General features: G+C 43.8%; 1 protein-coding gene across 1 annotated transcript in view; it reads left to right on the top strand.

Annotated features, from left to right (window-relative positions):
* Positions 1 to 7,632: 7,632 nt before the first annotated feature.
* The window catches only part of IL6 (interleukin 6), a 78,390-nt gene continuing 68,831 nt past the window's right edge, over positions 7,633 to 17,191 (top strand). Inside the window, exon 1 of the mRNA XM_073581520.1 lies at positions 7,633 to 7,831. Coding sequence (XP_073437621.1) covers positions 7,633 to 7,831 — 199 coding nt within the window. The remainder of the gene's footprint in view (positions 7,832 to 17,191) is intronic.

Here is a 17,191-nt window from a genome sequence, read left to right as displayed (position 1 = left end):
GCAGGCCGGTACAGACCCCGGGCAGTCCACACAGCCCCCCGGCAGGCCGGCACAGCCCCCCGGCAGGCCGGCAGAGACCTCCGGAAGGCCCGAAATGACGGCGCATCATGATGCGCACACACCGCGCATCATGATGACGTCAGTCTGTCAATCAACTTTGAACTTCCGATTCCGATGCCGAATTCCGATATTGAAAAAATATCGGAAGTCGGTATCGGAATTCCGATACAGCAAGTATCGGCCGATACCCGATACTTGCGGTATCGGAATGCTCAACACTAATGACAACACAAAATTTGTCTGAGGAATTTTCTTCTATGGCTGCCGATGAAGAAGAGGAAGAATATCCTGACCTGACCGACAAGTAACTTCTAGACCATTTCGTTTGGCAGTATGTGAAAGAAGAAAGGCAGGAGAAGACAAAACTTGAGGGTGTCTGTCTCCCCTCAAAAGAGCAAAGAGGAGCACGAAGAGTTCTCTCCCATGGAATGGAAAGCTAAAAGAGAGGGAGAATGTAAGGGGGTCTACGAGATCTCGGGTATCTGCATGCCAGGTCTGGAACCAAAAAGGCTGCATCCTCTGTTCCCGTGGAAAGCCTGAGAGAGGCAAAACTTCCCCTGCTGCATGAAGGAAGACTCAGTGAGACGGAGCTTCCGGCTGACAAAGGAGGGTGGGGAGAGCTGGAAAAGAGTGCACAGCAGCATAGGTATAAGAGTAGAAAGCAATACAGCGCACGTGCCGCAAGTAGAGTACTTAGTGCTGCATAAACGTTGGTGATCTTTCACCTGTTTACACCGCGGAGCAGAGTTACGTTCCAGCGGTTCCACACATTGGACTCAGTACCGTGCTGGACACACGTGAGCAGGGGAAACTTATTCTCTCCTCAGACTTCGTCGCAACGTCAAGTGCCGCTGTTGTCGGTGCCACCATTGGATTCCCACCTGTCACAGACTTCATCGCGACGGCACGTGCCGTTGTTGTCGATGTCACCGTTGGAACCCTTACACACTGCACAGAAGAAGACTACAGTTGGATAAGTTTCTCCTCTTTAATTACTGAACTATCGTTCGTCCCTCACCTACCCTGCCACTTTAGCAGTTCTTTCCCTACCGTTTCCCTGCAACCCACTACTCCCTGTGTGGAGTGCGTTTATTGTTAATAAAAATGTTAACTCTTGATCTGCCTCCTGTCCGTGACGACATCCCATGCCCCTGCAATTTCTATATCCGCAGTGACTGGAATGGCTCTGAGAAAGCGTGAGAGTTACCGGAATGACAGGGGAGGGGGATATGGGTTTTAAACTTGATACATCCACCTTCGTGGCTGTTCACCTGATATTGAGTATGGGTTGGGTTTATTTCACATGAGTACCAAAATGTTAACAGCAGGCTCTAATGATCTTTGATCTTTCCAACCGGAAATCTGACCTCCTATTTTCTTACTTGCCAAGATCCAACAAGTGGGCATTTTACTGACACTCAAGGATTGGATCAATTTTTTTAACAAAGACCAACAGATTGGCATTTTGGATACTTCTAGTTCAGTTGGCTCTACTTCTATGGGTGGGTTTAGACAGATTCTATTAGAGAAGGTCATGTTTTATTCAGTGTTTTCTTACTTTTTATTGAATTGCAAGAACATTTACTATACTATAGGTGACTCTGATGTTTGGATGTATGGACGCATGTAATTTATGAAAGTAGCAGGTCTTTCACCACAACATCAGCAACAGCATCTGTGATCACTACTTAGGTTTATTCTCTGAAAAGCTAATTTTCCATCTTGTAGCCAACATAGCTTTGCTGCTCTATCACATAGCTCTTTTTCAATAGGAAATGACTTCAGGTCTTCAGTTCTTGGATGCAATGATGTCAGACACCTAATTAGGCAGGAGCCAGTGACTGAAACGCTACTACAAACATACCATACATATCATAGATATCCTGGGAGGCAGTTCATTTCCACAATTATCAGTAGAACGGTATACATTTCTAGAGCAGCTGCAGATTTGACTAAACAGCCTCACTTTGACTGTCTACGCTCAGTTTTTAGTCAGTATTTGTAAGCCATAATCAGGAGTTGAACAATCAGAGGATATTGAAATACATGCACCATGTCTGGATTTTTCACCTTCTCCTGGTTTTGGCTTAGAAATACTGATGTAAAATATTGACCAAATACTGAACATATGAACATGGCCTCGAACTATTGAAAATTTTATTGGTTAATGTACGCATCAACAGTTGAAAAATATGCTCATAGTTGCATTTGTTTTCTTACTGTTTCTTACTTTCAAACTTTCCCATGTGCTGTTCTTCACATGGAGGAAGATTATGGACTAATCTGGTAATGGATAGGAGACCTGTGAAATCTTTGGGAAAGGTTGGGCTAATAATTGCAACTCAATAAAAAGAAGGTCGGTGTTGAACCTGTGATATATATTGCTAATTACCACAACATCATGTTCCTTACCTATGCCTTTGTTAAAGTGTGGCGCCCCTGAGAGGTCAGTTGCCACAGAGGTACTGCACCTCATCCAGAGGTGTGGTATCCCACTATCCAAGTAAGATGTAGACACCTGACCACACTCAGACACCTGCACCCCACACACACTTAGAACAGCAGTGTGTGTGTGACCCCAGCTTGGTTCATGAAGGGTGTTGGGAGGTGGGTGGAGCTTTGGTTTAGAGTGGGAGAACTGTAGGAAGTTATGACAGTTCCCCTTTAGGGGGAGGAAGTGACTGGATGTGTCAGCAGCAGCTCCTAGTCAGAAGGAGCTGCTGGATGGAGTGGGCTTTAGAAAGAAGTTCCCTGGAGGGAAAAGGGGTTCTCCCCGACGCACGGGTGGAGAGTGCTCCCAGTGGGTCTCGTTCCACGCTGACGGACGTCAGGTGGGGGAGAATCCAGGTCGCAAAAGGGACTCGGCCCCTAGCCTAGTAGGGTGGACAACAGGACTCAGCTAGAAAGCCGATAGCTGTGGCAACTTTAGGGGCCGCAGCCAACTACCACAGTTATCTTCTCTGGAAAGGCAGCCAGAAAGGATCAAGGAAATGTAGTGGGTCATGTTGTCCGACAGGATCCGCAGCAGCTGGACTGTGAGGAGCTGGAAGGGAAGGCAAGTGGAAAGCAGCACTGTGGAGATATCCAAGAAAGGCACATATTGAAGGAAGTGCTGGAAAGGTGTACTTCATCTGCCTGAGAGTTGACTGAGCCCCTCACCTGAAGAACATAGTACCAAGCAGGAATCTGTGTGCACCAGAAACTGTGAGTAAAGCTTTGGAACTGCACACCACTGTGTCCTTTTAATTCTTGCACCAAGCACTGCTACATCTAACATCAGCAACCATTGCATCTTTAACCAATCACCATTGCCGTGGGACAACAGCTCTGCCTGTGGAGAGCTATTCCAACACTACTGCAACACACCATCACTCCCAGAGGATCTGCACTGCAGGGCTGGTCACTATTGATCAGATACCACGGGTGGCGTCACGAACTCTTCACTACAAACTCTTTATTTTTCATTCCCTTATAAATACAAACTTGCCATTGGAGCCCCAGGGCCACAGACTGGGTCATCGCCGCTGTGAAACTGCCCTTTAAGAAGTGGCCCGCTACCGAGTACCCCACTAGACCTGGCTGAGGGCGCTCCAAAAGCACTGAGAAATCTTTCATATTCTACGGCAACACAGTCCCACTACATCTTCATGCTTTTTCCAGCTGATAAGTAAAGAGAGAAGGAAAGAACCGTAAACTCTATAGATTTGAATTACAGCACTCAACAAGAAATAGTTCCAATGTGCCTGAAGTCTCTTGTGTAAAGGAATGTTTCTTATAAATTATTGACAATGACAAGTACTCAGCAAGTTATAATTTGTTTAAAAAAAAAACAAGTTTAAAGGTGAAGTATACAGAACAGCCCAATTACTCTAGGAACTGATGGAAAGTACCTATGTTTAATCGTGCAAATAGAAAATTGGTAAATTTTACTATAGAGTGTAATGTGGAAAGGAAACACTTAGTGATGACTCAAAATGTAATATTACATTCTATTTGGGATATCAGCTGAAATAATTTACTGAGAAGCTACCAACTCCCCCAAAACATTCTGATAAATACAGAATAAGGACTTTAACCTCTTGCTGCCTCCATATAGTGGTTTTTTTCATGGGGCCATTTAAGGACTACTGATGTGTACAGGCTGTAGCTTTGAGCATCAGGCACTCATAAAAAACCAAGTTCATTTTTGATCATTAAACACTCTACATGTGACATCCAAGTGTTTGAGAGATTGAGGGGTTCCATTCTGAGCACATCAGCACCCCAAAATGTGATTGACTGACAAAAAATGAATTTGTTGGATTTCATTGTGCAGGCATAAGAGTCTGTAGAGAATGCTTACTAAAAATTGTAAAGGTAGGATAACTCGTAGTAGAAACAAAGCTCATCAAAAAAAATAATACCACTGAAAATTAACTTTTATTAAACATATTATATACAAATCAAATAGATTAAAAGTACAATGAATTGCCCAAGTAGGCACAAGGCAGCAATCTGACTGAAAAAGAATAGTGCAAAAAACAATAATCTTAGATTATTCAACATGTCTTAGTGAGACAGGAAAAAATTCAAATTTATGAAGTAGAAATTCTAACTCACCCTAATCTCCCCCTGAGGACAACCCTGCCTAACTGCAGAGGTCGGCACCCTAGCTTCAATGCCAAGTGGTTCCCCCGCTCCTCAAAGGCTTACCCTGCATGGCAATTGCAATCGCTTAGTCTGCACAGGTAAAAAAGATATCACAGTTGTAGGGGGATAAACTAACCAGGAGGAGTAGTTAAACTCCAAACAGGTACAGATATAAACTGGCTATGCAGGTAGGCCACAAGGGGAAGACCTTAATATTAGGATTTGGAATGAGATCAGCCTTCCCCTAACTTTTAGAGGAAACACCTTATTTGAAAACACTCAAGGGGCAGGACAGTATACAAAAGTAAGGCCTGCAATCAGGTCCTTAACAACCAAAACAGCCAGAAAAATAATCAGATCACATGACCAAGGGGATCATAAGGTGGACTTTAAAAAGTTACTTACCATAGAGTTTCCCTAGTGTGTGTCCCTACCTTGCCGCTGTGGTTGGCACCCTAGCTTGTACACAATGTGGTGCCCCCACTCACCGACGGCTGTCCCTAGACTGGCCCTTTAGATTTCCCTCCTGCACGCATTGCAATAGCCAATGCATCATACAGGTGCACATTGGGGGGACCTATTCGGGATACTAAAGAAGGCTGTATATCATATATTAATTCAATGGGCCATAAAGCATACATGGGAAAAATACGAGGTGTAATCATGTGAGAAAAGGTTGGTCCACCCAAAAGAATGAAATCATATGAATAAATTAGTAACCTCATATAGAGACTGTAAATGTAGCTTGTTCATCACCTTTACCATAAGTGAAAAAAATCTCAGTTACCTCCCTATACAGTGGGTACGGAAAGTATTTAGACCCCTTTAAATTTTTCACTCTTTGTTTCATTGCAGCCATTTGGTAAATTCAAAAAAGTTCATTTTTTTCTCATTATTGTACACTCTGCACCCCATCTAGACTGAAAATAAAAACCAAAAATGTAGAAATTTTTGCAAATTTATTGAAAAATAAAAACCAAAATATCTCATGGTCATAAGTATTCAGACCCTTTGCTCAGATACTCATATTTAAGTCACATGCTGTCCATTTCCTTGTGATCCACCATGAGATGGTTCTACTCCTTTATTGGAGTCCAACTGTGTTTAATCAAACTGATAGGACTTGATTTGTAAAGACACACACCTGTCTATATAAGACCTCACAGCTCACAGTGCATGTCAGATCAAATGAGAATCATGAGGTCAAAGCAAGGCACATATATGGCCAAGGTTAAAAAAGTGTTTCTGCAGTACTCAAGGCTCCTAAGAGCACAGTGTCCATCATAATCCTTAAATGGAAGAAGTTTGGGCCCACCAGAAGTCTTCCTAGACCAGGCCGTAGAGCCAAACTGAGAAATCATGGGAGAAAAACCTCGGTGAAAGAGGTAAAGAAGAACCCCAAGATTCCTGTGGCTGAGCTCCAGAGATGCAGTAGGGAGATGGAAGAAAGTTCCACAAAGTCAACTATCACTGCAGCCCTCCACCAGTCGGGCCTTTATGGCAGAGTGGCCTCACGGAAGCCTCTCCACAGTGCAAGACATATGAAAGCCCGCATAGAGTTTGCTAAAAAAAAAAAAAAACACATGAAGGACACCCAGACTATGAGAAATAAGATTCTCTGGTCTGACCAAATGAAGATAGACCTTTTGGTGATCATTCTAAGTGTTATGTGTGGAGAAAACCAGGCACTGCTCATCACCTGCCCAATACAATCCCAACAGTGAAACATGGTGGTGGCAGCATCATGTTATGGGGGTATTTTTCAGCTGCAGGGACAGGATGACTGTTTGCAATTGAAGGAAAAAAGAATGTAGCCAAGTACAGAGATATCCTGGATGAAAACCTCATCCAGAGTGGACCTCAGACTTGGCCGAAGGTTCACCTTCCAACAAGACAATGACAATAAGCACATAGCTAAAATAACAAAGGAGTGGCTTCAGAACAACTCTGTGACTATTCTTGACTGGCCCAGCCAGAACCCTGACCTAAACCAAATTGAGCATCTCTGGAGACACCTGAAAATGGTTATCCACCTTACGTTCACCATCCAACCTGACGGAACCGGAGAGGATCTGCAAGGAAGAATGGCAGAGAATCCCCAAATCCAGGTGTGAAAAACTTGTTGTTGCATCATTCCCAAGAATACACATGGCTATACTAGCTCGAAAGGGTGCTTCTACTCAATACTGAGCAAAGGGACTGAATACTTAAGACCATGTGATAATTCAGTTTTTCTTTTTTAATAAATTTGCAAAAATTTCTACATTTCTGTTTATTTTCAGTCAAGATGGGGTGCAGAATGTACATTAATGAGAAAAAAATGAACTTTTCATCCATTATAAGTTTATGCTTAAAACATACAACACTGCCCTCCACCTCTCAAAACAACCTATTTCAACACCCTCATCACCTCACTATCCAATAACCTGAAACATCTCTTTGACACTTTTCATTTACTACTCAACCCAAGAGTGCAGGATCCAACCACGGATCTCCACACTGACGATGTGGCTAATTATTTCAAAGAAAAAATTGACCATATCCGACAGGAAATTATCTCCCAATCCTCTCATACCATGCACTGTCCTCCCTCCCCCACTGCATCTAGCTCACTCTCTAATTTTGAACCAGTAACATAAGAAGGAAATCAGGCTTCTTGCATCTTCTCGCCCTACCACTTGCACTAGTGACCCCATTCCATCACATCTCCTCCAGTCCCTTTCCCCAGCTGTCACCACTCACAAAAATATTTAACCTCTCTCTATCTTCCGGTATCTTTCTTTCCTCATTTAAGCATGCCATCATTGTGACGTATTCTGCTGTGTCGATTTCTAGAGTGGACCCTCTGGGTCGTGGCACCCACCCACCTAGGGTGAGCTGACCTTGTGAGGACCACCCCCTATACAGGGAGTGTCAGGGGCAAGACCAAGGGGGTGAGCCACCATGACTGCTAGAACCAGACGGCCAGCTTATGGAAGACACAAGTGTGAGTGTCTGGCAACAGGGAACTTGCAGGATACAAGCAGGGTACAAGACAAGGCAAAGCGTGCTCTCAGGGTTTCACCAGATTCAAGACGTAATTGTGAGGACACAGTGATACATAGCAAGGCACGTGCGAGGACCCGCCAAGGTCCAAGGCATGGTACGTGCTAGGTGGCACGCCAGGGTCCAAGGCTCAAGGCAAGGTGCGTGCTTCGGGAACATGCTAGGGTCCAATGTTCAAGACAGGGTGCATGCTAGGAGACACGCCAGGGTACAAAGTTCAAGGCAGAGTGCGTGTTAGGAGACACGCCAAGGTTCAAGGCTAGGGCCTGCGAGTGCTAGAAGGCACGCCAGGGTTCAGGGTTCATACTAGGGCCTGCGCATGCTAAGAGGCATGCCAGGATTCAGGCAAGGGCCTGAGTACAAGGCAGGGTTCTGGCTAGAACCTGAGCATGCTTAGGGAGCACGAGGAGGCAAGCCAGGAAGCAGGCAAGGGCCTGCGCATCCCAAGGGGCATGAGGTGCACAGTGCAGGAACAGCGTGAGTGCAAGGAAGCACAGAGGACACGACTGGGGCACTGGCAGGCTGGTCAGGCTGAGGCACAGACAGGTGGGCAAGGCTAAGGCGAGCACGGCTGAGGCACAAACAGGCGGACACAGCTAAGTCACTGGCCGGCGAGCATGGCTGAGGCACAAGCAGGCGGGCACGACTGAGACGGGCATGGCTGAGGCACAAACAGGCAAGCAAGGCAAGACCAGGCGCATGTGTAGGGCACGCGGGGAATGAAGGCGAGGTAAGGATAGGCAAGGTACAGACAGAGTACAGAGCAGGGAGCGGAACATAGGCTGAAGCACATAGCAGGGTACAACAAAGAGAAGCAGAGCGTATGCTAGAGCCCAGAGCCAGGTCAAGGAAGAAACTAGATACAGAGCTAGGAGCGGAACGTAGGCTGAAGCACAGAGCTGGGTAAAGAGGAGAGAAGCGGAGCATATGTTAGAGCCCAGAGCCGGATACAAGAAAAAGAGCTGAGTACAAGACAAGACTTGTGCTAAAGGAGCACAATAGGTCAGAATACAAAGATATAGCTGAAGGCAGAGTACATGGCCAAAGCACGTACAGACAGCATGGTGAGGCATAGTCCAGAAACAGGGTTGTGCAAGAGAGCATGATAGGACAGAGCATGAGAAAGAAGCCGAACCTGTGCCAAAGGAGCACAACAGAGCAGAGGAAAGGAAAACTACACAAGGCGAGGTGGAGGACACAAGGCAAAGTACAGGTCACGAGACAAAGTACAAAACACGAGACAAATACAAGACACAAGACAAGTACAGGACACGAGATGAAGTACAAGCACAGAGCGTGTGCGAAAAAGCACAACAGGGCAGATTGCAGGGGCACAGAATACAGGGAGCAACCGAGCAGAGACCAAGCAGACCTAGCAGGGAAGCAACACGATAATCAGGCCCCTCCCATAGGAAGAGGCGGCCTGATATAGGGCTTGGATACTTGGACTTCCGGGTCAGGTCCTCCAGGATCACAGAGAGGATTTCCGGGTCAGTCCTCCAGAACCATAGAGAGGACTTCTGGGTTGGGTCCTCCAGGACCATAGAGAGGATTGCTGGATCAGGTCCTCCAGGACCATAGAGAGGATCGCTGGATCAGGTCCTCCAGAACCATAGAGAGGATCACTGGATCAGGTCCTCCAGAATCATAGAGAGGATCGCTGGATCAGGTCCTCCAGGACCATAGAGGGACGCTGAGTCTGGTCCTCCAGAATCATAGAGAGAGTCGCTGGAACAGGTCCTCCAGGACCATAGAGAGGAACGCTGGATTGGGTCCTCCCGAACCATAAAGAGGAACCGTTGCAGGCAGCATGGAGATGAGTGCATGCACATGCGCCGGGCACAGGCAGCAGCTGAAGGATCCAGCACAGGAGATGCACGTGCGCACCAGCAATGGCGCGCAGCCACAAGGTGGAACGCGAGTGCGCACCAGCAACGGCAAGCAGCCATAAGGTGAGATGCACATGCGCATTAGAGGGGGCTCCCGGAGCGGCCGCAAGGACCTTGTTCCGGGAATCATGCGGCGCAAGCAGCATAGCAGGCATGACAGTGGGGATCATGAGGCGCAAGCGGCATGACGGGCATGACAATCATACAGCCATTACTTAAAAAACCATCCCTCGACCAAAACTGTGCCGCTAACTATAGACCTGTCTCTAATCTTCCCTTCATCTCTAAACTCCTGGAATGCCTGGTTCACGCCCAACTTATCCGCTATCTCTCAGATAACTCTCTCCTCAACCCTCTACAATTCGGTTTCCGCTCTCTTCACTCTACTGAAACTGCCCTCACTAAAATCTCTAATGATCTTCTAACAGTCTCTACTCCATGCTAATTCTCTTGGATCTCTCCGCAGCATTCGACACTGTGGATGATCAGCTCCTACTCCCTATGCTCCGTTCCATCGGCCTCAAGGACACTGTTCTCTCCTGGTTCTCCTCCTATCTCTCTGACCGCTCCTTTACTGTATCTTTTGCTGGCTCCTGCTCCTCTCATCTTACCCTTACTGTTGGGGCTCCTCAAGGATCAGTTTTAGGCCCCCTCCTCTTCTCTTTGTATACTGCCCCTATTGGTCAAGCAATCAGTAGATTTGATTTCCAATACAATCTCTATGCTGATGACACCCAATTATACACTTCTTCTCCTGATATCACGCCTGCCTTTTTGGAAAACACCAGTGATTGTCTTACCGCTGTCTCTAACATCATGTCCTCCCTCTATATGAAACTGAACCTGTCAAAAACTGAACTCCTCGTGTTTCCTAACCTACCTAGGCCCGACATTGCCATTTTCGTGTGTGGTTCCACCATTACTCCCCAGCAACATGCCCGCTGTCTTGGGGTCATAATTGATTCCGAGCTTTCATTCACCCCCCCATATCCGATCATTGGCTCGCTCTTGTTATCTGCACCTCAAAAACATTTCTAGAATTCGACCCTTTCTTACTTTTGACTCCGCAAAAACTCTTAATGTTTCTCTTATTCATTATCATCTGGACTATTGTAACTCTCTACTAATCGGTCTCTCTCTTACCAAGCTCTCCCCTCTCCAAACTGTCCTGAATGCTGCAGCTAGGATCATATTCCTCACCAATCATTATACCGATGCCTCTACCTTGTGCCAGTCCTTACACTGGTTACCCATCCACTCCAGAATTCAGTATAAACTTATTACCCTCACCCACAAAGCACGCCATCTCTCAGCACCACCCTACATCTCCTCCCTCGTCTCAGCCTACCACTCGACCTGTGCCCTCCATTCTGCTAATGACCTGAGGTTAACATCCTCAATAATAAGAACCTCCCACTCCCGTCTCCTAGACTTTTCACGTGCTGCACCAATTCTTTGGAATGCACTACCCAGGTTAATACAATTAATCCCCAATCCCCACAGTTTTAAGAGTGCCCTAAAAATGCATTTGTTCACACTGGCTTATCGCCTCATAGAAATTAACCTAAATATCCCCTGTATGGCTCATTCAAAATTTTTTACCATAACCAGGGTCCTCACATCGTGTTCTCACATGCTTTATGCATGTAATAGCCCTCTGTGTCTGTTCTGTTACATATTTAGACGGTTAACTGATTCATGCAGCAACAGGAACACCCGATTCCTACACTATGGCTGGTCCAAATAATAAAAGCAATTGTTACCATCTGCCTTTCCTGTCTCCCCTTTTTCCTTAAGATTGTAAGCTTGCGAGCAGGGCCCTCATTCCTCTTGGTATCTGTTTTGATCTATGTGTTTATTGGTATGCTTTAATGTCTATTGTCTGTACAAGTCACCTCTATAATGTAAAGTGCTGCGGAATATGTCGGCGCTATAGAAATAAATTATTATTATTTATTATTAACTTTTTTAAATTTACCAAATGGCTGCAGTGAAACAAAGAGTAAAAAATTTAAAGGGGTCTAAATACTTTCCGTACCTAATGTATGTTAAGTAAAGAAACCAGGTCTAGAAGACCTATTGGTCATGTCTTAGATAATGCTATCACCTAAGCTGCGGCTTATGTTGTTAAGCTATGGCCAAAAAAAAATGCTAAACCTCAGATCGGGAGGTCACCAAAAAATATGCATACACTCAGTTAATCACAGGCTATAAGTCATGCAAAGCAGCAAGTGTTAATATACATCTTTAGCTGCAGATGTGTCTTAAGTGGTGCTGACTAACAGCACCGATCACCATTGTGATTGTCCGCTACCAGGATTTGGCTTTTAAATGTATAATTGCTGCGATTGGTCAATCATACTTGACTTAACAATGGCAGTGAGATCCAATGCGGAAGTGTGCCAATGATCCCCTGAGCGATGAAAAAAATGGCCTGCTGTCGAGGATTTTGATCATTTTCCCCATGACGTATCGGTACGTCCATTTGCAGGAAATTACTGCAAAATATGATACATTGGTGTGTTATATAAGGGTTAAATGAAACCCAATTTCAAAAACTATATATACCAAATTCAGGTATTAATGTAAAAAAATAGTCTCTGAAAGTTTCCATATGTTTTAAGATTCTGCAAAGTGTAAAGTAGAAAGCAAATGTTTCAACTGTATAACAAAAAAATTACACTGTTGGTCTAAACCGTGTAAGTTGTATGAATAACTGTGGAGCATATGCGCTTGTAACAAGACAAAAGTATCAAGGAACACGTTCATCATGTCCAAGGAGACATATTTTGGACAACATTTAGTTAATGAAAATCTGACGAAATAGTGGAAATGAATGCCCGCTTAAAGCTAGAGTATCTGAGGTGTCTAAATTTGCCAATTTTTGTTTTATTTATGTGCAGCTATTAATTAATTTGCCACATATCTATCCAACTAACCTTCTATACCTCTATTCTTCATTACAGAAATAACGTACTAATATAAGATGCATCTCTTTGTCTCAGTACATCTCTATATACAATACAATTACAATAATAACATTTTAAAGGGGTTTTCCAGGCTGTGTGCTCCTTGTCACAATTCCCCTGTATTCCCAGCACGAGTGGGCAGTTATCTGCTTCTCTCTGTTCTGTTGAGAGAAGTGGATGAGAATCAAGTCAGCACAAGATTCCAATTATGCAAATCGCCATCTCATACTAGGAATACCGGGGGATCGTGATAGTACATACAATATATGAAGAACTTGGCACTCAAGTATAATGCGAGAAAATAATTTTAATTGCAAGACACAGTAAAATGTAAGTTTTCAGCATCTTATTGTCCCGCATACTATATGGGCAATCTGTTAGTCTGAAGAAGGTCTATAACAGACGGAGACGACGTATTTTACTGCGGATTGTAATTCAAATGATTTTCTTGCATTATACTTGAGTGCCAAGTTCTTCATATATTGGATTATAGATTGGGCCTCTACTTGTGCACCTTCATCTTCATACAGGAATGCCTTCTTCTACTATACAGTGTGTACATACAGTGACTACAGAAATTTGGCTAAGTCCAGAAAAACTTTTAATAGACTTAAAAAAAAAATAAAACTCACAAATCATTATAGCAATGACTTATTTGGCAACTTGTAATCGTAACAACCATACAATACAGTGAGCAGATTTGTTATGGCTTAAATAGTGGTGTGTTTTTTTTTCATTAACCCCTTAGTGACAGAGACAATTTTAACCTTAATGACCAAGCCAAATTTTACAATTCTGACCACTGTCACTTTAAAAGGTAATTACCCTGGAACACTTCAACGGATCCCAGTGATTCTGTTTTCTCGTGACGTATTGTACTTCAGGATAATGGTAACATTTCTTCGATATGTGTTTATTTATGATATTTAAATATATATATATATATATACAGTATATATATACAGCAGCACTGTAATCATACTAACCAACAGATTAAAGCTGACAATTCCAAATTTTACCTTACTATTATTTCTTCTTTTTTTTTTGCTTTTCTAGTACAGTAAATGGTGCCATTAAAAGTACACTGTGCTTCACAAAAACAAGCCCTCTTATGTCTATGACTATACATCAATGAAAAAAAATGAACGTGAAAAAGCAAACATGTCTGCATCCTGGAGCAGTTGAGCCAGTTGAAAAACAATGGTGAATAAATGTGGAATTAGTCATCCTGAGATTTAAAAACAAATGGTATTTTGCACTACAAATGAAGGACAGCAAGATATGATAAAAGAATCCAGTCATTAAAAAATATTTAAATATTTGCAGATGATATAAAACTATGTAAAGCAGTCAATACAAGAGAAGATAGTATTCTGATACAGATGCATCTGGATAAGTTGGAAACTTGGGCAGAAAGGTGGCAGATGCAGTTCAATAATGATAAATGTAAGGTTATACACATGGGAAGAAGGAATCAATATCACCATTACACACTGAACGGGAAACCACTGGGTAAATCTGACATGGAGAAGGACTTGGGGATCCTAGTTAATGATAAACTTACCTGGGAGCAGACAGTGCCAGGCAGCGGCTGCCAAGGCAAACAGGATCATGGGGTGCACTAAAAGAGGTCTGGATACACATGATGAGAGCATTATACTGCCTCTGTACAAATCCCTGGTTAGACAGCACATGGAGTACTGTGTACAGTTTTGGGCACCGATGCTCAGGAAGAATATAAAATGAACTAGAGCGAGTGCAAAGGAGGGCATCAAAATTAATAAAGGGGATGGGTGAACTACAATACCCAGAGAGATTAGCAAAATTAGGATTATTTAGTCTAGAAAAAAGACGACTGAGCGGCGATCTAATAACCATGTATAAGTATATAAAGGGACAATACAAATATCTCTCTGAGGATAATAATAATAATCTTTAATAATCTTTATTTTTATATAGCGCTAACATATTCCGCATCGCTTTACAGTTTGTACACATTATCATCACTGTCCCCGATGGGGATCACAATCTAAATTCCCTACTAGTATGTCTTTAGAAGATCTTTAGAGTATCTATTTGTATCAACAAAGGTGACGATCACAAGGGGGCATTCTTTGCGTCTGGAGGAGAGAAGGTTTTTCCACCAACATAGAAGAGGATTCTTTACTGTTAGGGCAGTGAGAATCTGGAATTCCCTGCCTGAGGAGGTGGTGATGGTGAACTCAGTAGAGGCGTTCACGAGAGGCCTGGATGTTTTCCTGGGGCATAACAATATTATATCTTACAGTTTTTAGGTTCTTTAGAAGGACGTAGATCTGGGGATTTATTCTGACGGAATATAGGCTGAACTGGATGGACAAATGTCTTTTTTCGGCCTTGCTAACTATGTTACTATGTTACTATGCTACTATATATATATTTAGTTATTTGAAACAGGTTTGTTTTGACACATTAGAAATATTTATAGCCATAGCGAATCATAAAATATATACTATATGGCCCAATTTGGAGAAGGATGATTTTTTTTCTTTAAGTTGACTCTTTTTAGATTTTCACTGCATTTATAAATGCCATTCCATTTCCAAAATATATGTAATATAAGGAATGGAATTTATAAATTTTAAATCACTGGTTGAACTTCCCGATAAGCATGGTAATTAACAATGGAAGGTAACTAGCATGCTTTGGGTGAAACTACCACCTTTGGCTGAAGAAATTTAAAGTAACCAGACGTTAGAAAAATGGGATAATAACTTGTGGAAAGAAATCATGAGATAAAAGTACAATCATATGCAAATGACTACCGCAAAGAAAATGTAATACAAATAATTTTTATTATATTATTAGTTACATGATTAAAACCAATTGGAAAAAAGACAGAGAATTGTCTTGTTAACAAAAATCAATCAATAAAGCTGATAGATCACACTTTGAGAATTTTTCTTTTTTTCACACCTTACACCAGGGGTCCTCAAACTTTTTAAACAGGGGGCCAGATCACGGTCCCTCAGACCATTGGAGGGCCGGAATATAGTTTGAAAAAAATTCTGAATAAATTCCTGTGCACACTGCACATATCTTATTTAGAAGTAATAAAACAAAAATAGGAACAAATACAATATTAAAAATGAAGTTAAATCATCAAACTTACCGATTTTTGGGGTTCTTCGAATATCCTACACTTCGAGTCAATTTTTTCTCTTCCTTGATATCATTGTTTCCTAGGGATTCAAAATTGCTATTAGTAAAATACCAACATATATACAGCGCTACAAAAACAATATACCAGTAATAAAATTGCCCACACAGACACATACAGACTGCACTGCCATCAATGCAGCCTGATCAGTGCCCATCAAAGCAGTCTGATCAGTGCCCATCAATGCAGCCTGATCAGTGCCCATCAATGCAGCCTGATCAGTGCCCATCAATGCAGCCTGATCAGTGCCCATCAGCGCAGCCTGATCAGTGCCCATCAGCGCAGCCTGATCAGTGCCCATCAGCGCAGCCTGATCAGTGGCCATCAATGCAGCCTGATCAGTGTCCATCAATGCAGACTGATAACGCCCATCAATGCAGTCTGATCAGTGCCCATCAACGCAGCCTGATCAGTGCCCATCAGCGCAGCCTGATCAGTGCCCATCAGCGCAGCCTGATCAGTGCCCATCAATGCAGCCTGATCAGTGCCCATCAATGCAGCCTGATCAGTGCCCATCACTGCAGCCTGATCAGTGCCCATCAGCGCAGCCTGATCAGTGCCCATCAGCGCAGCCTGATCAGTGCCCATCAATGCAGCCTGATCAGTGCCCATCAATGCAGCCTGATCAGTGCCCATCAATGCAGACTGATAACGCCCATCAATGCAGCCTGATCAGTGCCCATCAATGCAGCCTGATCAGTGCCCATCAATGCAGTCTGATCAGTGCCCATCAATGCAGTCTGATCAGTGCCCATCAATGCAGTCTGATCAGTGCCCATCAATGCAGTCTGATCAGTGCCCATCAATGCAGTCTGATCAGTGCCTATCAACACAGCCTGATCAGTGCCCATCAGCGCAGCCTGATCAGTGCCCATCAGCGCAGCCTGATCAGTGCCCATCAATGCAGCCTGATCAGTGCCCATCAATGCAGCCTGATCAGTGCCCATCACTGCAGCCTGATCAGTGCCCATCAATGCAGCCTGATCAGTGGCCATCAATGCAGCCTGATCAGTGCCTATCAATACAGCCTCACCAGTGCCCATATTGGTGGAACTCCACTTTTACCTCAGGCTCAGACTGGTGTGGTGCAAGAATCCCCAATAGGCAGCATTGGTCCCTAAAAGGCAGGTAAACGTCCCCAATAGGCAGCATACGTCTCCAGTAGGCAGGTAAATGTCCCCAATAGATAGCACAGGTCCCCAGTAAGCAGCACAGGTCCCCAATAGACAGGTAAATGTCCCCAATAGGCAGCATAGGTCCCCAATAGGCAGGTAAATGTCCCCAATAGGCAGCACAGGTCCCCAATAGGCAGGTAAATGTCCCCAATAAGCAGCAAAGGTCCCCAATAGGCAGGTAAATGTCCCCTTTAGGCAGCATAGGTCCCTATTAGGAAGCACAGG

This window comes from Dendrobates tinctorius, unplaced genomic scaffold (genome assembly GCF_039654945.1).
Source record: "Dendrobates tinctorius isolate UK_male_01 unplaced genomic scaffold, ASM3965494v1 ptg000070l, whole genome shotgun sequence".
In the NCBI taxonomy this organism is placed as follows: domain Eukaryota; kingdom Metazoa; phylum Chordata; class Amphibia; order Anura; family Dendrobatidae; genus Dendrobates; species Dendrobates tinctorius.
The sequence above is the reverse complement of the archived record's forward strand: the minus strand, read 5'-3'. Positions and strand labels throughout refer to the sequence as shown.